This window comes from Lissotriton vulgaris, unplaced genomic scaffold (assembly GCF_964263255.1).
Source record: "Lissotriton vulgaris unplaced genomic scaffold, aLisVul1.2 SCAFFOLD_1670, whole genome shotgun sequence".
NCBI classification, from domain to species: Eukaryota; Metazoa; Chordata; class Amphibia; order Caudata; family Salamandridae; genus Lissotriton; species Lissotriton vulgaris.
This window is the reverse complement of record NW_028255645.1, coordinates 399,173-421,941: the sequence shown is the minus strand read 5'-3', so window position 1 is coordinate 421,941 and position 22,769 is coordinate 399,173. Positions and strand designations below refer to the sequence as shown.

Below are 22,769 nucleotides of genomic sequence, written 5' to 3'. Positions count from 1 at the left end.
CCCCCCCCCCAAACGAAAGGAGATAAGGCTATCCTTGTCCAGGTAAGCCTCTATTACCTAAGTGGCCATATAAGGAAGGACCAGCTCTGGCTTGGTTCCCCCCTGTGTCATGGTCCACTAGGCAACCCCTCACCCTAAGGGTATCTGAGGGTCTCCACCATAGGGAATCTCTGTCTCTGGTGTGTCTTGGGAAAGAAGAAGGCTGATGCTGGGATGGAGTACAGAAGTGAGGCTCCTCTACCTTTGGGCTCAACTTCCTCCAATCACCATCCATCATATGTGCCTTTCTTTCTTTAGCTGAGATGCACTGAGCTCTCAGGGTCAGCCTCTGGCTACCTAAAGCTGGGGGCTGAGTCCCTCCGTTTGGCTTACTGGAGGGACAGGTCAGGTCTGGGGTTTTTAGGCCCCATGTTTGGCTGTGCCCAACAGTGTCCAGCTGGGGGAGTTCCCTAACTACTTTTAAGGGGGATCCCTCAGGAGTCTGTTCTATTTTCACTTAGCTAGGTTTACCAGCTTCAGTGATCCTAATCTGCTGATTAAGGAGTTCTTTTGGACAGGGGGCCCTTTGGGGTCCACTACTGGCCTCCCTGACTTCTTCAGCCCTGGGCTGACTGAGGCAGGGTAGAGAGGTGCAGGTTACCTGCTCCAGACTGGGTCCCACCTGGTAAGGGTCCACTGCCATCAGGGGCTCCGCCAGGCTAGGCCTGACTACCTCTGGGGCAGTTCCTTCACCAGGGGTAGAGTCAGGTTCGAGGCATGTGGGCTGCTGAATTCATATCTGTGCATAGTCCGCCACCTAGTGTTGGGTCCGGATGATTGCACATTGTTGTCCTGGAAGAGTCTTCGAAGTATCACGAGATAGGTGGCTCCTCCCCTGGACTACAGTGCGCATGGGCATCGCCTCCATCCCCAGATTGTTTTTTTCCGCCATTGGGTTCGGATGTGTTTCGGTTCCCTCTGTCGGAACCGATAGTTGTTCTAACTTTTACTCGAGACCAAAAGGTCTTTAGGCTGGGCGTCGGTATAGTTGCGTTCGGGTTTCTTCCTGACTCTCAGGTCCTATCTCTCGCTGCCCTTCCACGTGCTTTCGACGCGGACGGGCCTACACTACACCCTTTACTATGGAGCGGACTCCGTTCAAAAAGTGTCCGCTGTGTCATTCTAAATATTCGCACCTCGACGTGCACCCCGTGTGCAATACATGCTTGTCACCGGATCACCGTGAAGACACCTGCATGGCGTGTTCGAAATTTAGAAGTAAGAAGACTTTGAAGATTCGCCGGGCTAATCGGCTCCAGGCACAATTGTCGGCTTCGGCACCCCCACCCGATGACATCTTCCAGGAATCGGTCGAGGAAGAAGACGACGTACAAGGGTCGGACCCTGGCCCCGCGTCCGAGGAAGAAACCTACGACGCGGATGAGGAGGCCGGCGACGAAGCCTCCGACGAGGTAGGGGACGACGAACTGGTTTGTGCCACGATGGGAGATAGCTCGGAGGAAGAGCATCCCCAACCGGACTCTGGGGTTACTCCCCATCATACGGCCCAGGTCGAGGGATCGCCTCCGGGCCTTACCCAAGATCTAACTATAAGTCCTACGTCCCCGCCTCCGGGCCCGGTCACGGACATTTCAAATAAGAAACCGAAAGTGAAGCCAACTGGTCACGCACCCTCGGATGCGAAACCGAAACCGAAAGTGGCGTTGGTGAAGAAGGTTCTGGAGGCGTCAACTTCCACGAAGCCCAAAATGGCCGACTTGAAGAGCCACGCCAAAATGGCCGACCACAAGAGCCGCGCCAAAATGGCCGACCCGAAGCCCTCGGGGTCGGCGCCGAAAGCAAAAGCGTCCGACGCGGCTGCGTCGGCACCGAAAGGGGTCGCGGACCCGAAGACGGCTTCGAAGAAACGTCCCGCCGACGGTGCGTCAGGCCATGGGGCGTCGGCGCCGAAGAAGAAGCCTACCGGCAGCCGGGCTATCGGGGACGAAGAGTCGCTCGAGACGGTTCAGCCCTCGGCATCCCTTACAAAGAAGGTGGGAGAATCCTTAAGGCGGATCCAACAGTCCACTGTGGTTCCCAGCCAGGACACTGTGGTGCCTAGGCCCACGCCGAAGACTGCTAAAGAGCAACAGCCCATTCGTTTTACCCTTCCTCCCAAGTCGGCGCCGAAGGCTTTCGCGCCTAAGCAGAGCGGACACTCTCAGGAAGTATTGACGCCGAAGGCGGCCTTGGTGGTGTCGAAGCTTCGGCTCCAGCCGCTTGCGGTGGAGGAACGTCGTGAGGTGCTCATCGACGCCAACACCGGAAAATTGTCGCTCCTCAAACGAAAGATTACGTCGGAGCCGGCCTTGGAACCTTTTAGGATTCCGCTCAAGAACAAAAGGTACTCTGCGGACTCTTCGGCTCTGATAGAACCTCTGTCTCCACAAGCCCTGGAACACTCGCCGGCCCATTCCCCCGTGCCTGATGTGGACGAGGAAGAAGCCGAGTACACCTATCCTGCGTACTCGGATCCGGACGAGGAGCATGTGCCCTGGACAGCAGGGGGCGACGCAGACGACCCGCAGTCGGGGCAGGACACTCAACTTTTCGCCGCTAAGACGTCCCCAACGGAGGACTCGGCGGCCTTCAATGCTTTAATAGAGAGAGCTGCAGCAAACCATGACGTAGAACTGCACTCAGACCCCGTGGATGCGGACTTCTTGGTCGACACCTTCTCGGTGGCCGAAAAGCAAGTCAAGACACTACCAATGCTTAAAGGGGTGCTGAAGCATGCGCAGGAGGTATTCAAAGAGCCCACCCGGGCGCGGGTGGTCAATCCTCGCATCGACAGAAAATATAAAGCGGCGCCCACGGATCCCACATATATTAAGGGACACCTGCCATTGGACTCCCTGGTGGTTTCCAACGCTCGAAAGAGGGCGAATTCGCAGACTACCGGTGACGCTCCTCCCCCAGACAAAGAGTCTAAGATCTTTGAGGCATCAGGCAAACGCATTGCTGCTCAGGCAGCAAACATCTGGAGGATCTCTAACACTCAAGCCCTGCTTGCACGTTATGATAGGGCCCATTATGACACATTAGAGGCCATCCTGCAACACTTGCCTGACCAATACAAGGAGGCGGGGGAGATGCTCATTCAGGAGGGTAAATTAATTACAAATGCATCCATCAAGTGCGCCCTAGATGTAGCAGACACTGCCTCCAGGGCTATCAATACAAGTGTGTTACTTAGACGCCATGCCTGGCTTCGCATCTCAGGGTTCAAACCCGACATACAAACCACAATATTGGGTCAAACAGTGAATCCTGACCACCTGTTCGGACCTGAGGTGGATGCCTCCCTAGAAAAAATGAAAAAAGATACCGAAACTGCCAAATCTATGGGGGCGTTACAAAGTCAGCAGTTTCGGGGTGGTTCTTTTCGCCGCTCCAATTCAAGAGGCGCCTCAAGGGGGCAGGCATCCCAGTCCACTCAATACTTCAAGGGTAACACCCAGTCCTCGTACAACAACAACAAGGGCAGGGGTGGATACAGAGGCAATAATATCAAAGGCAGGGGACGTGGAAACAATGCATCCAGGTCCGCCGCCACCAACAAGCAGTGACGTCTTGTCACTCCCCCCCGATCACACGACACCTGTCGGGGGGAGACTCCAGCAGTTCCTGTCGGCGTGGAGGTCCATCACCACGGACAGGTGGGTGAGATCTCTTATCCAGTACGGGTACTGTCTAGAACTTACGTCCATTCCACCGGACATACCGCCAAGAAGCCGTGCTATGTCCAACGAGCACTTGACCTTGTTGCAGCAGGAGGTTCTGGTCATGCTGCAAAAAGGGGCAATAAAGCTCGTTCCATTGCAAGAACGGGGAAAGGGGGTTTACTCCCTATATTTTCTAATCCCCAAAAAGGACGGTTCACTCAGGCCGATCCTGGACCTCAGGCCCCTGAACTGGTACATCAATTCGGAGCACTTCCATATGCTCACATTGCAGCAGGTGCTTCCCCTGCTTCAGCAGGGGGACTTCCTAGCGACGCTGGATCTGAAGGATGCATATTTTCATATTCCCCTGCATCCTTCCCACAGAAAGTATCTCAGATTCACAATCTTGGACCAGCATTACCAGTTCAGAGTCCTGCCGTTCGGGGTCACCACGGCACCAAGAGTATTTACAAAATGCCTAGCGACTGTGGCGGCGCATCTCCGTCGCCAGCACGTCCATGTCTTTCCATACCTAGACGACTGGCTTATTCAGGCAAAGACGGAACAGCAGTGCGTAGACCACGTGTCCCGCACCATTCACCTCCTGCACGATCTGGGATTTTCTCTGAACTACCCAAAGTCCCATCTCCAGCCCGCCCATGTGCGACAGTATCTGGGCGCCACAATCGACACTCTGGCAGCCACTGCGCAGCCGAGTTCAGTGAGAATCGCCAGTATCCAGGCGCTGATCCAACGGTTCAGACCCCAACACTCGCTTCCAGCAAGGGTGTTCATGCAGTTGATAGGCATGATGGCCTCCTGCATCTCCATTGTCCCGCACGCGAGACTACATATGCGTCCGCTTCAGGAGTGCCTGGCACGTCAGTGGACTCAGGCTCATGGGCAACTGACAGACCTAGTGTTGGTGAGCGGTCGGGCATACAACTCTCTGCATTGGTGGAATCCACAAAACCTTTGCAAGGGCCGACCATTCCAAGAGCCTGTCCCACAGATCATCCTGACGACGGACGCCTCTCTCCAGGGATGGGGAGCGCATGTACTCCACTACACTGTGCAGGGACTATGGACACTTCAGCAAAGGAAGATGCACATCAATGTGTTGGAACTGATGGCAATCTTCATGGCCTTAAAGGCGTTCAAAGTACATCTGTGCAACCAGGTCGTGTTGATCCGGACGGACAACATGACGGCCATGTACTACATCCAAAAGCAGGGAGGTACACACTCTCCACAGCTGTCTCATCTGGCTCAGAGCATGTGGAAGTGGGCCATTCAGAGGAACATCTTCCTCATGGCAGAGCATCTCCCGGGCAAGGACAATCAAATGGCGGATCTGCTCAGCAGACACAGCCATCAAATGCACGAGTGGGAGATACATCCATCAGTACTCCAACCGTACTTCCAAATGTGGGGTCATCCAGAGATAGACCTGTTCGCCACAAAGGAGAACGCAAAATGCCAAAGCTTCGCCGCCAGGTTCCCACACCCCCAATCACAGGGCAATGCGATGTGGATGAACTGGTCAGGCAGATTTGCGTACGCTTTTCCCCCAGCACCTCTGATACCGCTGGTGGCACGCAAGCTCAGGCAACACTCGATGACGCTCATCCTAGTTGCTCCAACGTGGGCTCGCCAACCATGGTACACCACGTTTCTGGAACTCTCCGTGGTACCGCATCAAAGGCTCCATCTCACTCCCAGCCTTCTGACGCAGAGCCATGGCGACATTCAGCACCCAGATCCGCAACAGCTCAACCTGGCGATCTGGCTCCTGAAGTCCTAGAGTTTGGCTACCTCAATCTTCCTCCCGATTGCATGGACATCATTCGGGAGGCAAGGAAGCCCACTACTAGAGCTTGTTATGCGGCTAAATGGAAGAGGTTTGTCATCTACTGTGTGAACCACAACATTGACCCGCTAGATGCTTCCATTCAAAACATTATATGTTACCTTTTTCACCTCTATCAATGTAATCTAGCGTACTCTTCCATCCGCATTCACCTGTCTGCTATGGCAGCATACCTCCAGAATAGGCAGCACCTGTCACTCTTTAAGGTCCCTGCTATCAAGGCTTTTCTGGAAGGACTCAAAAGAGTCATTCCACCAAGGACCCCACCAGCTCCAGAATGGAACCTCAATGTGGTTCTTACAAGACTGATGGGTCCTCCCTTCGAGCCACTGCACTCTTGTGAGCTTCAATTTCTGACTTGGAAGGTTGCGTTCTTAGTAGCAATTACATCGCTACGGAGGGTTAGCGAGCTGCAGGCGCTCACCATCCAAGAACCTTTCTTCCAAGTGCATGCTAACAGGGTTGTGCTCCGCACTAACCCTAAATTCTTACCCAAAGTGGTCTCACAATTCCACATAAACCAAACAATCGAATTGCCGGTGTTTTTCCAAAACCCAGAGACGCTGGCGGAGCGCATGCTCCACACTCTTGATGTGAAAAGGGCCTTGATGTACTATGTGGACAGGACAAAAGATTTCCGCAAAACCAAACAACTCTTTGTTGCTTTTGCCACACAACACAAGGGAAACGCTATCTCCAAAGCAGGAATTGCTAGATGGATAGTAAAGTGCATTCAGATCTGTTACGCTAAAGCTAAGCGCACTCTCACTATCCCACCAAGGGCCCACTCCACTAGGAAGTTGGGGGCCTCTATGGCTTTCCTAGGTAACATTCCCTTAGAAGACATCTGTAGAGCAGCCACTTGGTCTACCACTCATACTTTCACTAAGCACTACTGTGTAGACGTGCATTCCAAACAGCAGGCAGCTGTTGGTCAGGCTGTTCTCAAAACACTTTTTCAGACTGCTGCAGCTGGCACGGGCGGCCGCCGCTAATGGAGGGACTGCTATGTATTCTATGCACAGATATGAATTCAGCAGCCCACATGCCTCGAACTGCAAATGCTACTTACCAGTATGCATCTGTTCTTGGCATGTAGGGCTGCTGATATTCATATCGCCCACCCTCCTCCCCGGCGCCTGTAGCAGCTGCAGTATTTATTCATATATACACATATGCTCATAGCATGGTCATCACTCACATTCTTCACTCCATCTCTGCCAATGGCTAAAAACAATCTGGGGATGGAGGCGATGCCCATGCGCACTGTAGTCCAGGGGAGGAGCCACCTATCTCGTGATACTTCGAAGACTCTTCCAGGACAACAATGTGCAATCATCCGGACCCAACACTAGGTGGCGGACTATGCACAGATATGAATATCAGCAGCCCTACATGCCAAGAACAGATGCATACTGGTAAGTAGCATTTGCATTCCCTGAGGAGGCTGGCTCTCACCTAGTGTCTGGGAGGGGGAAGACTCTTCTTCCTCCTCAATGCTCTCTGTTTGAGTGGAGTGATCCATTGTTTCAGGCTTCACAACCTCACTATCTGTTTGAGTAGAGGCTGAGACCATTTCAACCTTGCCAACCTTTTCAGGAGGGCACTCAGTTTGTGTTTGGGCTGTGACTGTCACAGCCCTCCTATCCTGCTCTGGAAAGTCTGTCTGAGCCTGGGCAGTGGCTACCACTGCCCTTCCAACCTTTTCAGGGAGGAATGGTGCTTGGACTGGGGCTGTAGCTATTACTGCCCCACTAACCTGTCTGGATAGGCCTATCATTCTGGAGTGAGTTTCTTGCTCCACCTCAGCCCATGCTGAGAGTTCCAGGTCATTCCCCAGTAAGCAATCTACAGATAGGTTATCTGTCACTGCCACTCTCATGGGTCCTGTGACATTACCCCAACTGAGCTTGACTACTGCCATGGGATGCCTTCTCTTCACTCCATGAATGTCTGTCACCTGATAAGTAAAACCAGGGGTCAGTTGAGCAGAGGGGACCAGATGGTCACTCACCATGGTGAGGCTGGCCCCTGTGTCTCTGAATGCCTCAACTTTCTGACCATTCACTAAAACTTCTTGTCTATACTTTCCCAAAATGTGGGGTCCAGTAGTGAAGTTGGCAAACCCCATGCCAGTCTCACAGACAAGAGTGTGGTCAGGGAACCTGGCTAGGCCATAGTCCTCCTGATTGCCCAAAGTAATGCCCACCACATTCGTGGGGGCACTCCCACCACCTGGGGGATTACCACTAGTGGTAACAGGGGGTCTGGGAGTGTTACTTGGGGGTATGTTTTCCTTATTGCTATTTTTAGGGCACTTGGCATCACTTTTGTAATGGCCCACCTGTTTACAGGTATGGCAATAAGGTTTCTTCTGTTCTGAAGGAGTGTTCTGGGACCCACCACCCTTGTTGGAGTTTTGGGGCCCTTGGGAAGTCTTCTCTGTGGATTTATCCCCACCCTTCTCTTGAGGCTTGGTTGATTCCTTTTTCTGGTCACCACCCTGGTTTTTAGGCCTAACCCTGGTTCTGACCCATTTGTCTGCCCTCTTACCCAATTCCTGTGGAGAGGTCAGATCAGAGTCTACCAGGTGCTGATGTAATAACTGGTTCTGACAATTATTTAAGATTTGCTCCCTCATAATTAGATTATACAATCCTTTAAAATCAGTAACCTTACTACCCAGTAGCCAGCCTTCAAAAGCCTTAGTGGCACAATCAACAAAGTCAGTCCAATCTTGAGACTGAGTTTTCTGGGTGTCTCTGAACAGCATCCTGTATTGTTCAGTGGTTAAACCAAACCCATCAACCAGTGTATTCTTCAAGAATTTGTAATTGTTAGCATCCTCTACCCTTGTGGTGAGGAGCTTATCTCTACCTTTACCATCAAAGGAGAGCCACAAGATAGCTGCCCACTGACTTTGGGGAACACCCTGCACAGTGCAGGCTCTCTCCAACGCAGTAATCCATTTGTGGATGTCATCCCCTTCTTTAAAGGGGGGCACTATCTTATTCAGGTGCTTTGTATCAAAACTCCTTTCTCTATTGCTAGGTATATTGCTGCCACCAGTGGGCTGTAGCCCACATAATTTTTGCTCTCTAGCAAGGGCAAGTCTCTCTTTGGCCAGGGCAAGTTCTTCCCTTTCAATCCTCAGTTTGACTGCCCTTTCTTCAGCTTCATACACTCTCCTCTTAGGGGAAGACATCCCTCTGTGAGAAGAGTTGAGAGAGCCATTGGTTCGAAAGGATCTGTTAGAGCCTCTTGATAGAGACCTAACTCGTCCATTCCCAATGTTAAGCTGACCTGAGAGTGGCCCCAGGGGTCCCCCAGTACCAATCTCATGTCTGCTTAAGTTGGACCTGGTTAGTCTACTGACTTCTACCTGTCCCTTATCTGCCTCATCCCCTGACAACTGGTCATCATCCTCATCCTCAGCATCATCTGCTTCCTGTAGGGGATGTTCCTGGCTATCAAATGGTCCCTGTAAGGAGGGCAAACTTCCTTCTGGATTAGAAGGGTCTGGGTTACCAGCCCTACTGGCATCATAAGCCTCTAAGAGACCAATCAGAAAGGAAGTGGTGGGGTTAGACCCCTGTTTTAGTTTCCTGAGAGTACACACTTGTCTCATCTCATGGAAGCTAAGAGCAGCATATTTTGAAGTAAGGACCTGTGGAGGGTCCACTGACACAAGGGGATACTCAGAGTTTCCTCCTTTGTCTGACATGCTGATTCTAGTGTGGTGTAAGTGATGCACCTACCTACACTATGTGTTACCTACTGATCCCTTGCTAAGAGTTGCAGCCAAGGTGTGCTAGGCCTTGAGGAGCTGCAACAGCTGGTTCAGTAGAACTCAGAGTATTCTAAGCTTTAGTTATATGTACCTAACAGTACTTATGTGATCTTTCAACAAGATATTCTTAGGATACGTGTGGTAAAACAACAGCAAGCTCAAATCCCAACCGCTGCTCACCAATGTGAGAAGGTGGCCTGATATGCAGTGCTCAATATTCTAGTGAACACTATGTATCAGTCCAGCAACCCTTATTGATGATTGGTTGTAAGTCAACCATATAGACCAGCTATCCTAGTAGCGTGGATACGAGCAGTCTAAGGCTAAAGACTCGAGAGGGCGTGTTAAGCCAGCTGTTATACCACATATACCCCTTGAACACCAAGTGAAAGGACACCACACAAGTGTTATGAAAATAAACAGTTATTTATTAAGAATCACAACAGCCCTGTACTCTTTATGAGGACAGGGTACTAAGCACAAACCAAAACTCTTACAAAAATACTTAAGTTAGCACAGTATATACAAATGCCCGAGGGGCACGGAAAACCATATACTCTGAAAGTGGAATGCGAAATTACTAGCAGGTAAGTACAGTACTAATAGCTTTTGGAATCGCTAGGACTTGACTAGGGAATCGTTAGATTACTTCTAGGAGGCCTAGGGGACTCGGGTGCAGTGTGTGCACTCTCACGCGAGATGCGGACAAAAGTCTATGGTAGCTAGAAATTGCAAAGTTAGTGTTCTCGGGCGAACCCGACCTGGTAGGGAGAAAACGACCGTGGTTCCTGACCCTTAGATAGTGAGGCTATGCTGGGGCACCGAAATGCCGAAGTTACCTAGCCCAGGGGCTGCAGCTGCATAGGTCTGAAAAGACGTCGGGAATCCTCGTAGACGGACCAGGAGCCGGAAGAAAAGGTGCTGGCCGGTGACCAGTGAAGAAAGTTCAGTTGGATCCAAGCCTGGATCTTGAAGATGGATGACACCTGAAAGCAGAGGGGACCAAGTTCGAGACTACTAGCCAGTAGTCAGTGGGCACCAGGAGGGCACCGGATGGTAGCCACCTCGACTAGGTGAGTGGGTGACGCTGTACTCGAAGATCTCACGGACCAGGAGGCGTTGTCGGCGACCAGGATGGAGGATCGAGCTGTCCCACGAAGATAGAAGCTGTCGGCGTCGCTGGACCCAGGATTGGGCAACAAAGCCTTGGCAAATTCAAGCCCACGCGGTGGACCTAAAATGGCGTCTGGAGTGGACCAGGAGGGTCCGGGGTGCCTCTCTTGAAGAAGGAAGCAAGGGCCAGTCTGGAGCAACCAGACCAGCAGCAGTGATGTCGTCGGGCGTCGTTCAGAAGGCCACAAGCCAGCCGGCTAGTAGCCAAACAACGCGGTGCACAGCAAACAGCAGAAGGGCCCCACGCAGATCGTGGAGATGCAGGGAGGCTGACCTTGGGTGCTGGAGCTGCGCAGGGTCGGGGCTTCTCGGACCCCAAAGCACTCACCAGTGGAGGACACGGTGGGCTTGCAGTAAAGATGTCGTGCAGTCTTGGCGATCGTCGGTCCCTCGAGGTCTCGTCACACTCACGGTTCTCAGCTTTGCTGTAGAGGTGAGTAGAGGTCAGAGGTGCCAGGGAAGCCGGGTCTCGTCGAGCTGGGTCGTCGGATTCGTGAAGAAGGACTTGCAGCAGACCGCAGTGTTTCTTAGGTTGGTGCCCGCTTGATGCAGGGTGACTACTCCTTAGCCACAAGGGAGAATCTTGATGAAGAAATCGTGAAGTCCTTTCGAAGAAAGTCGTATCTTGATTCCAAAGATGATCTAATTTGAACAGGGGGCCCGCTCCTATCTTTATACTAAAAAAGGGGGCTGACCCGGTGACTAGGTCCTGCCTATGGGTGGGACCAGGAGGGGGGTGGTTACACCCCTCTCCCCTGCCGGACTTCCCCAGGCCAGGGGCTGGTGTGCCCCTGGAACTGGTTCTGACTGGCCTATGCGTAGTGAGCACCGGGGTGCCACTCAGCAGTCACCTTCCTGAAAAGCCCTGCCTACCCAGGATACACAAAACCATGTCTGGGACGGTGCTAGCACCGCCCCTGACAGGAAACCCTTTGTCCAGGCTCCCCTTGCTGGGAGGACTCCCAGCTGCAGGGGGTCAGACTCGTGTCTGTGGTGGCAGCATCCATTTTGTGGAGCTGAGGCTTTAGTTAACTTTAACCGGGGTTCACAGTTACATACATGTCGTGTCCCTCTAGAAGGGTGGAATGCTAACCCCGTCGCCAGAATTGGCGAGGGGTTAGTATTCCAATTCGTATGACACCTTACTCGACATGTTTTGATAAAGCAATACCAAAGATAGCATTTAACCGCGAGGATTATAATGCACTTAAGAGTATATGGTATGCGATATCATGGAATAGCTATTAGGACTTGATTCCGCAAGCTGCAGACAGGCTCAGCTCATGCCAGATCACCATCTCACACGATTCCAAGCACTCTGCCTTCAGGATTGTGAAGGCCTGCCATAGGAGTGACTGATAGGAATCTGTGTACCCATTTTAGGGTTAGGTATAGGTATACTATATCTACAGCAAAGGGTGATTACACAACTTTGCCCCAGCTGTCAAGCAGCCAGTTGTGTCAAATTTAGGAGGCCAGCCAGGGGTGGCATAATACATGCTGCAGCCCCTGGCAGCCCTGGGTACACCCATGCCCTGAGTTACAGGGTCTGATAGGGTGGCCCAGTACCAATTGGAAATGTACCTAGGGTACATGGAATCCATTTTAAAGAGAGAGCAGTAGGCCTGGGGTCCTGATTGGCAGGGTCCCAGGTCGACTATGTCCAAAACCAGCTAAAACACAGGGCAAAAAGTTGGAGGCAACCATAGTCAGGAGGTACCTTCCTACACTACCTAGCGGCTAAGACCTGGAACTCCATTCCCATTCACCTCCGTCTTACTCAAAACCACCTAGCCTTCAGAAAACAGCTTAAAACATGGATATTCGACAAGTAATCCTCCACCCTTCCTCAAGCGCCTTGAGACCCTCTGGGTATGTAGTGCGCTATATAAATTACCTGACTTGACTTGACTTGACTTGACAACTGTCCTTTCAGGCTCCTCATCATCCAGGCTGCCTTCCTGGTGGCCATAACATCTGCTTGGAGAGTCAGTGAGCTTCAGTCCTCGTCAACCATGTCTCCAAAAATGAACATTAACCGGAGAAGCTGGTTCTACGACCTGCTTTTGGCCGAATATCGTCAATCCCTTTAATTTAGGCCAGTCCATCGCCCTGCCTTCCGCTTCACCACATTCTCTAAAGAAGAGGAACAACTCCGTCTGGATGAAAAAACAGCATTCTTGTACCATGACCGCACAAAAGGGTTCAGGATGGATGATCAACTTTTCGTTGAGTTTGTGTAGGTAGCAGTTTTTTTTAATGTAGTCTGCCAATGTAGGGGGACACCATGCAAAAATTACAGACTTCCCTTATTGGTTTACAGGGCTTACTTTAATAATCCTGAGTGCTCTCTTTGTGGTAATGTGGTTGAGCAGCTTAGGCTTATCAGAGGTGAGTGCTAAGCATTTGTTGCACACAGTCAATAAATGGTACGCGCACTCTAGAAGAAATCTGGGACTGATTTTATAAAATTAAAAAAAGATTTTCATTTAATTTTATACTCCAAGATCCTCTGAATCAGGTAAGTAATTTCTGAGTTATGAATTTTACAAAGATACAGTAAAATGCTCAAATAACGTTTTTTGAAGTATTAGTCTTGAACATGGCATTGTTATCCGATGGGAGGAAAGATATATAAACTGAATATATATACTTGCAAACAGTTGTAGAAGGTGCACTTTTACATTTAAGGTGCAAGGGGCAAACGTCCAAAGTACCACCAGTAGTTCGGGTTTAGCTGCCCTGGTGTATCTGGGTGCAGAGGTGCTCGTGGCGATGGTAGGCTCGAGCTCTACACAGCCAAATTTTCTGTAACAAAGACTGCAAGTGGGGACTTTGGGTCAAGTCCTTCAGAACCCAAAGGGGAACTTGGCTTGTGAAGGTCTCTGGAGCAAGAGGACTCAGCTGGCTGTCGTGAAAATGGGATGTGGGGCTCAGATGCAGAGATGTTTGGAAGGATGGCAACTTGAGTTGGATACTCTTAACTTGGAGAGGGGAAGACAAAAGAAAGCAGGCTGACTCCCGGTGTAATCCTCATTGGTCCTGACGGCCCTCCCTGGGCAGTTTAGTTTTGGTGGCGGTGGTGTCAGGACTGCACACTCCTCAAACCTTGGTTTTTGCATGTGCTCCGTTACCAGGATATTGGTGTAGGGGGCTCCTGGAGGCTTAAGCGTCTCAAAAATCGCTGGAGACAGGGCTAACCTCTTGAACCACAATGACCTTCTTTCGGAGAGATGCTCCCTAGGTGGGCCCAATGGCCTAAAAAACGAAGTACCGGACAAGTCCAATCGGTACCTAAAGATGCAGGGGAATTGCTGCGTCACCCCAAGGGAGATAAGTGGTTGGTGAAGCGCTGAACAGTCCTTCAAGGGTATGTGGGTGACCATGTAAAAAAGTGACTTTCCCTACAGTATGTTGGAGCAAAGAAGGGAAGGGCTGTGCAGAAGTAGACTGTCTCCCAATGGATCGTGCTCTACATTAAAATCGCTACTCATTGCCCATAATTCCAGCAGAGCCAAGACTGTGTCCAGTGCGTTGGCACACAGAGTCCCGGTCCTGGACATCTGCCAGGCAGGAACATGGGCTTTCTTGCACATATTTACATAACGCTTCTGCTTAGGCAGTTAGGTTTGTCTGGATGGACACTTTTCCTGTTCGGTCCTTGAGTTTTTGTTATGAAATTGTTTTGCAGATCCACCTCCGGGAAGGTATTGCTTGAGTATTTATTCTAAGGTAAGGAATCTGCATCTAGAAGTCTCTATAAGATGGGCAAGTTACTTACCTTCAGTAAAGCCCTATTTGGTAGAGACACTATGTAGCAGCAGATTCCTTACCGATCATCCCCGCTCTGCGAAAGGATTTCTAGGGACAGGGCTTTACCCTTTCAGGGGCCTAGTTTTCCACACCTGTGGTCAATATCCTTCATGGCTCCGTGCTCCTGGCTTGGAAAGTTGCGAAAAGTAACTGGCTTTTAGCGCGCTGGGGTGGTGCCTATATAGGCACTGCGCCTGTCTCATCCAGCGCAGATGACGCCATGCGAAGCCAATTAACACCGCCTACCGGCGCGCATGGGGTACTGCTCAGGAATATTTTCCGGGATCCAGTCTGACGCCTAGGGATAATTGTAAGGTATGTCATCTGTGGGTAAATAGTCTCTACCATATAAAGCATTAGCGAAGGTAATGAACTTGTCCAGTTGGTCCAGACTGATATTAAATCGTTTAGTGTGAGGATAGTGTTAGGCATGTTTTTCTGAGTGTTGCCTTTTAATCTGTTTTAATCGTCCTGCTTTTCATTTCCTTTGCTAGCCTCCTTGATGAACAGCTCTGGGATTATGAAGATCGTCGTAAGACAGACAACAAAGGATGGCATTACTCCCCCAGGCGTCAGTCTACCACAAAGACTTCCTGTCCCTGGCATCCCAACACTGATCTCACCTGTACAGAGAGGAACAATGTCTGGAACTCCTCTCGGACCAACAGCTTTGCGGTTTCCAGCTCCTCTTCCTTTGCCGATGCGTGCCCCAAATCCTCCGCCTGCGCCAGGGCGATCAATGCTGAAAGTCCTCCATGCTCCAGTCCCCAACGTGGAACAAGCTGGTGAGCAGCGGTTTGAATGGGGTAATAGGCAATTTCAATACCTAGTTCAATTTATTTCATTTTTAATCCTGTTTGAATTAATATAGTCAGCCTACAGCAGTGGTCATGAAAAGATATTTTTAAATCTTTCAAGTGAAAATTTGCAGTAAATGAGGTTTAGAGAAGAGCTCGGTCTCATCATTTCATGGCATGGTGCTGGTCCTAGAATGTAGTGCATTGTCAAACCAGCTATGTTTTCAACTCCTAAAAATAAATTCACCTGAATGCTGGAGTTTGCCTTTCAATCTTTTTTCAGTTAGAAGAATCACATTTGGTTGCAGTGTTTTGTTTGATGTCTTTGGACGTCTGTCACTTGTTCAGATATTTTTGCATACTTATGGTTCACTGCACCTTGTTTCTGATAGAGATTCCGAACAGCAGATATCTGATAGAGAATTTTAGCGCTGGTTCCTTAACTTAAAATTATCTCCAGGTCTCAGACTGGATCTGAAATTTTTTTCGTGAGCAGTACTGCTGTAGTGTCAGTCGGCTCCGCGTGGTGTTGTCGACGCCGGAAGCGACCGGTGTAGGAAGCTGCCTTTTTATGTGGTAATACCAATGTAAGGGCACACCATTCAAAAAGTACAGACAACCCTTATTTGTTTACAGGGCTTAAATTAGGAATCCCAAGTGCTTTATTTGAGGCAGTGTGGTCGAGCAGCTTAGGCTTATCAGAGGGTATTGTTAAGCACTTGTACATGCAGCGTCAATAAATGAGACAATCACTCGGGAAGAAAATCCTCGACCGATTTAGAAAAATAACACACTGCGATCTTTGTAATCAGGTAAGTACTTTCAGAGATGGGATTTTTATAGTAAAACCGTAAAATGCTAAATTAACGATATTTGAGGAATGAGCCTCGAACGCTTTAATGTTAGTCTATGGAGAAAAACATACACTGCATACATATACTTGCAAGCATTTCTGGAAGGTGCCTTTTGGCAGTGAAGGATTAGTGTCCAAGAGACCACCAGCAGTTCGGTTTTACCTGCTCTGGTGATTCCAGGTGCAGAGGTTCTGGTTGCATTGGTATCCTCGAGAGCAACACATTAAAGTCATTGGCAGGATACCTGTGAAAGAAAGGCTGCAGGTGGGGACTTGGAGACAAGACCAGCAGAACTCACAATGGGGCTCGGCTCTTTAGGGTCTCTGGGACAAGGAGACATTGTCGGTTTATGTGAACTCGGACTGTTGGAATCGGGTGCAGAGGTGTTTTGTCCGGTGTCTCTTATGTTGGAGGCTCTCACTTTACTGGGGTGACCCGAAGAAGGGAAGAAAACAGCGCCACTCTTAGTACAGACCTTGTTGATCCTGAAGTCCCTCGTCGGCTGGTCTGTTTTGGCGTCAGTGGTATCTAGGCTGAACACTCAACAGACCTTGGTGGCTGCAATTGATCCAGTACCTAGGGTGTTGGTGCTGAGGGCATGGAGGGTGTAGTGTCTCAAAACTTGCTGGAGAGACAGGGCTGACCTCCTGGAACCATGACAACCTCGTCCTGGTGAGATACACCATCTTGGACCTGGTGGTAATCAAAACAGACTACCAGATCAGTGCGGTCTGTGCCTGCAGCCGCAGGAGAGTAGCTCCTCTGCCCCAAGTGAGAGGCTGTAAAATTGTTGAAATGCTGGACAGTCTTTTAAGAAGTGCCCAGCTACTAGATAATTCTCGTTCTTTGCAGTTGTCGGGACAGCAGCAGCCAGTCAGGGTTTGGTGCCAATCTCTGAGCTGGTCCACAGTTCTTGCGACGTCCGCTCGTCTTAGTCCTTCAGTTCCCAGGTAGATGAATCTGAGTTCCTGGTGTCCGAGGGACCCCTAAATACTGAATTTTGGGTCTTTTAGAGGAGTGTAGGGTAGTGGCCAATGGTGTACTTACTCCTGGGGTGAATAAACTCCCTATATGACCACGTCCTGTGGAGAGTGGGTATAATCCTGACCTAAAGTTCTGCGTTTCACCAAATCAAAGATGGTGAAACCCTTTCACGACTATCCACTTCAGGTGGCTCACCTTAAGGGTGTGCCTAGGTTGAAAGTGTGTTGAAGGTTTATCCCAACAGTGGGCAACGTCGCCTGGCTGCACACTAGAAAGTTTTCAATAAAGTTGGTCCAATTCAAAAAAAGTTCAAATTTGATTTTGTTCTGGTTTTATTTTATATTTTTTAGCGTTCAAGGTGTGGATTCTACTTGTTATAGACATATCAAGTCCCCTGAAGAAGGGCAAGTGCCGAAATGCATTGGGCATACAAAGATATGATTATGATGAACACAATCATAATGATGAAGAATTGAACGCTAAAAAATACAAAATAAAACAAGAACAAAATCAAATTTGAACTTTTTTTGAATTTGTCTGACTTTATTGAAAACTTTCTAGTGTGCAGCCAGGCGATGTTGCCCACGCTTCAACAGAGTTTATTTATACCCTCTAACTCAGGAGGGGCTACCCAGCTGCTCCTACCCACGCAATCACTTGGATTTACAACACTATTGACCATAAGGAGTGTGACCGTTCATGACCATTTCTAGGTTGAAAGTGTTAAATGCCTTCTGACTATCTAGTTTTCCTGCCTTCTTTGGTGCCAAATGGGCCTCAGGGGCAGAGGTGGAGCTCCCTGGGTCTGAGTGACGCCAGGGTTGCATATCAAATGCGCTAGAGGCTTTAAAGCCTCTGGCATGTATATGCTAAATCGCTAGCCATCCTACTGGTGGAGTCTGTTCCACCTTCCTCTGGAGCAGGCATTATTTCTGACCTCGGATAGCGCAGGCTTTCACCTACAGGGGGGCACAAACTTGTCTGTGATGGCAGGCTGGGTGATACCAGTCAGCCAGCATGCTAGAGGACTAGTCTGTTTTCATAGGTCACTTCTAAGGTGCTCTCTGAAAGCATGTCACAATAAACCTGGTACTGGCATCCGTATAGATTTATTGAGACTATGTATTTGATACCAAATATCATTATTTTCAGTGTAGCCATTATGTATCTGGGTAACTCTTAATGACCAGTGCCCAGCACATACCTTTAACACGGCTGCCTGATCACTTGCGATGCCCTAGTAATGGTACAAGGCATCACATGGGCATTCTTGCTCATGCAGATAGTCCCTCACATTTGTTATAACGCACCATGCCTTAGACCTCCAAGACCTGCTGTAGTGGTAACTTACATATAAGACTGCAGTATACCTGGGCATTGCACTCAGGGAGTGTTCAATCTCAAGTTTTCAAAAGGGTTTGCACCCTTTCACGTGTACTGCAGTGACAGTCTGCATGCATTTTTTGTCGGGGTCCCTTTGGGTAGCTTAATCCATGCTGCAGCCCATATGGACCCTCTTTAGTTACCTTGGGTACAATTTACCATGGACTTAAAAGGGTGCTGAAGTCCTTGCCAACTGGGTTAAATTGAATGCATGTACAGCTTTTTAGGAAAAGAGCACTGGCTTTGAGGCCTGTTTAGCAGGGATCCCTTGCACATCGAGTCAAGAACCAGCTTATACTCTTAGGGAAATTGACAGTAAAGGCTTGGGGTATGAGTCGAAGAGGAGATATTGTAAATTTGTAACTGACCCATGTAGGAACTTGGCTCTGTATATACTATCCCAAAATGAGGTATAGTGTGTACAGAGTCCAGTGGAACCCAAAAGGTAGGCAGAGGTATGATAGATAGCACCTTGCTCTCTATTTGTGGTAGTGTGGTCGAGCAGTAAGGTGTTATCAGAGGACAGTGTTAAGCATTTTTTGTACACACTCAGTCAGCAAATGAATTCACACAGCCAGCGCAATGTGGTAGTGCTTATATAGGCACCTCACACGTTGTAGGAAAGTGCCCCTTTTTGACTTTGTCACCTCCACTTTTTGCCCTTGGTACAGAGGTTATCGAACTTTAGGGAACAGTATTGATGGAGCTGAACACTAGTAAAATACTGTAATTAGTTCAGATGCTGCCCAGTAACCAGTGACTTTCAAAGTAGTTTAAAACTACCGCATAACAAACTGCTAGTATGCTTCTCATGATACTCTAAGTAGTCTGATACCACAGTGATAGTTAATGTTTCACCACACTTTACATTGGGAGGATCTTTGATCTATAGACCCCTTGGCCCAGCAGGCTCGTTCCTTAAAGCACTGGGGGATGCCATCGTTCACTGTGCTCTCCAATTTGCCCATTTTATTATTCTTGGAGATTTGAATATTCATCTCGACCAGGTAGCAGAAGTGGACACCCTAGAGCTCTTAGATATACTGACCTTGGCCCAGCTTACTCAATGGGTCAGCCTCCCGACGCATTTAGGGGGTCATATCCTAGACCCTATCTGTTCTAACTTTCCCATCTTGGTTGAAACCCCCATTCTAGTATCCTGGTCCAAGCACTTCCTGAGATATATTTCCTGGGTAACGGCAGGCGTCAATTCCTCGACCCGGGCTGAGCGTGAGCCGGCTTTTGCTAAAACTGACCCTCTGGCGCTCAGCCAGGCTCTGGCGACCTCCACTGCTAGTGACCTTGAAGGAGGGCTTGCTTATTTTACAAGTTAGATCTCTAACACCATGGATCTTATATCCCCTGCTACCCTGCACAGGCATTCCAGGGAATCTCCCTCTAAACCATGGTTTACTCCCGCTTTGAGGGTATTGAAGGGCGAGTGCAAGCAACATGAGAGAGGCTGGTGTAAGGACTACAGCCCTGGGGTGAAACTTTGTTGAGAAACAAACAAAATAAGTATTACACTGCTATAGCGCAGGCTAACAGCCTTTACTATGGGACTAGAATTGATGCAGCCAGGAATAATTCAAAGATTTTTTTTTTCCATTGTTCAGAGTTTCCTGCCGCCCAACGCGCAATCTAGTGCACTACCATCCTCGAATCCCTGTTGTGAAAATCTCTCCATCTTCTTGGAGAACATCCACGCCATACAGGTGTCCTTTACTTCTTGCAAAAGGGACACGGGTGCCCACTTGGTCGCAGAGGTCTTGCCCCTTCCTCCCCTCCACTCTTTAGCTGCCTTTTCCCCCTTCGACCTACCCAGCCCTCCTAAAATTCTGAGAAGCCTTAAATCTGGCTCGCCTTCGGATCCGTCTGCTGCCAGACGTCTGGCTGTTGCAGATACTGTAAAGCCAGAAGTCAACGGACTCATTAACATGTCCCTTTTGGAGGCTTTCGTCCCGGCAGCCTGGAATCAGGCCAAGAGTCTTTCTGTAGTAGGGGATCTCTGTGTATAGTCATAATCTAGTGAATAGTCCCGCCCATGTGTGGGGACCCCCGAGCAATCAAAAATAATCTCTTAAGCGGTCTTCTTTGCACTCCTGCATAGACACTTAAGAGAAAATCAAGACAAATAATGCAGCCTGACACTTAAAAGGCTGCAATGGCCACCACTTCATCTAAACAGTAAAAAGGGTAGCCAACAATGTCAAATTTTTTACACTTTTTACCAAGTTTTCCTCATAGAGAAAAACTCCCCTTCACCAAAATCCTTGAAATGATAGAGAGGAAGGGTTGGACAGACAAGCCCCCATAGGCTGCCATTATGTGTCTGGAAAAGGGCTACCGTGCCTTTTAATGAACTTTCCAGAGACCCTCAGTATCCCAGCATGCACAGCCAAGCCTTTTTACTTTCCGTTCTTTTTTCTGGTTCCTTCTAGCAGGACCTAGAGCATTAGCTCTTCATTTTTTGAGTTTTTTTATTCACTTTTAGTGATTATTTCTGGATTTTTACACCTTCACTCGACGTCTTTGGCCTTTATCTACATTCTGCTGTTTTTTTGGCAGAATTTTCTTCAGTCTCCTTGTCTTTTATGCTAGTTCTAGCTCACATGTGACTGTGACTGCAGTTGAAATAAAGACCAAAGCTGAAGCTCACAGAGTTTGTATTCTGTGCTTGCCTGTGTTTTTACACCTGTCTTCTCTGTCTATTCTTTTCCAGGAGGCTTCGGCTCCCAGGTTTGGAGCAGGGAAGTTTGAAGGCATTTTCTTCGGCCTCAGGGTAAGGAGAGGGTAGGTCCTCTACCGAGTCCCATGCTGTGATCTCTCGGGAACGCGTCTGAAAAATGACGCGGTTCCGGTCAGCGTCGAGGACTACGACGTCAAGAGCATACTCTCCGTCAACCCAGGACTCCGGTCGACGCGACGTTATAGGTCGACATCTAGGAGTGGACCTGGAGGACCTCGACGTTCTGGTGGTGATCGACTTGAGGATCAACGTCTAGGTGTGCTCGATGTCATGGTATGCTCGACGTCGAAGTACAGTGATGCTCGACGTCGAGGAGCAGTAATGCTCGACGTCGAGGAGCAGTAATGCTCGACGTCGAGGAGCAGTAATGCTCGACGTCGAGGAGCAGTAATGCTAGACGTCGAGGGGGCAGTATGCACGACTTCGAGGGCTCGACGTCGAGGAGCTGTAATGCTAGACGTCGAGGAGCTGTAAGGCTTGACGTTGATGCTCGGCTTCGAAGAGCAGTGATGCTCGGTGCCTCAGTACAGTGCTGCTCGACGTCGAAGTGAAGTCGACGTAAAAGAGTGTTTGACGCCGTCGGGATGTTTTGACGTCGTGGTGGTCAATGTCGTAGAGACGGTCAATATCTTAGTGATGGTGACGTCGTGATGTCGACGTCATTGCTTACCACCGCGGGGTCATTACCTGCGCTTGACGCCGGGGGTCCTGTTCCACGCCTCGCTCTGCGGTAAGCCTCTCATCGTCGGCGGGGACTTGGTGTTCCCGGCAACGTCGACTCTCGACGCCGAGCAGTGCATCGGCGTCAAGGAACCCTTCTGATGGGGAGTCTGAGGCTACTTATCACTCGTAAGCGAGGGTCGTTGGTCCCTTTGCTTAGTTTTGAGTATTCGCATACCTACTCACCGTCTAGGTCACCTGGTGATACCACTGGGGATGCCTAGAAATTCTCTCTGGCCCCTCTATCACCCATTGCCTCAGGGGCCATTGGCCCCTCAGGTCTCGGTTCAGGCTTGCCAGGGATGCACAGGGAGGTGCTCTCCTACTCTTACATATATCCCTCCTAGCGGGTTGTTCGCTGGTTGGCGGTACTTCACTACCAGGAGGTTCTGGCTTCGAACCTACTCCTGACTTTGTCACAGGGGTGGCGGCATGCAAACAGCATGCTGGGGACCGCTCTTGCTGGGCTGTGGTGATTTGATCCCTGTATGTGTGGGTTTCTTCACCAATTTGCTGATCTCCTGCCGAGAGACAGGAGGGACGCCTTACAAGAGATGGTCTTAAGGGCCTGATGGTTTCAGATCTGCTCATCGACGCTGAAGCGGATATTTCTCTTCTGGCGACCCCCAGGTATTGCCATGGTTTTAGCTCTACAGGGACATACTTGTATTAGTCTGCCATCTCTGCAGCCTGCGGCACAGCAGTGTGCTTCTAATCTCCCGTTCTTTGAGGCAAGTCCAGATGGCCGAGTGGTCTAAGGCGATGCGTTCTGGTCGCAGTTGTAGGAAGGTACATCCTGACTATGGTTGCCCCCAACTTTTTGCCCTGTGTTTTAGCTGGTTTTGGACATAGTCGACCTGGGACCCTGCCAATCAGGACCCCAGGCCTACTGCTCTCTCTTTAAAATGGATTCCATGTACCCTAGGTACATT

At 49.7% G+C, this 22,769-nt stretch overlaps 1 protein-coding gene across 1 annotated transcript in view; it reads left to right on the top strand.

The window, feature by feature from the left end:
• LOC147659043 (uncharacterized) overlaps nt 1-22,769 on the top strand; it is a gene marked incomplete at its 5' end in the record, with an annotated part of 502,472 nt that overhangs the window by 130,517 nt on the left and 349,186 nt on the right. Inside the window, one exon of the mRNA XM_086952017.1 lies at nt 14,845-15,135. Within this exon, the coding sequence (XP_086808143.1) occupies nt 14,845-15,135 (291 nt within the window). The remainder of the gene's footprint in view (nt 1-14,844; nt 15,136-22,769) is intronic.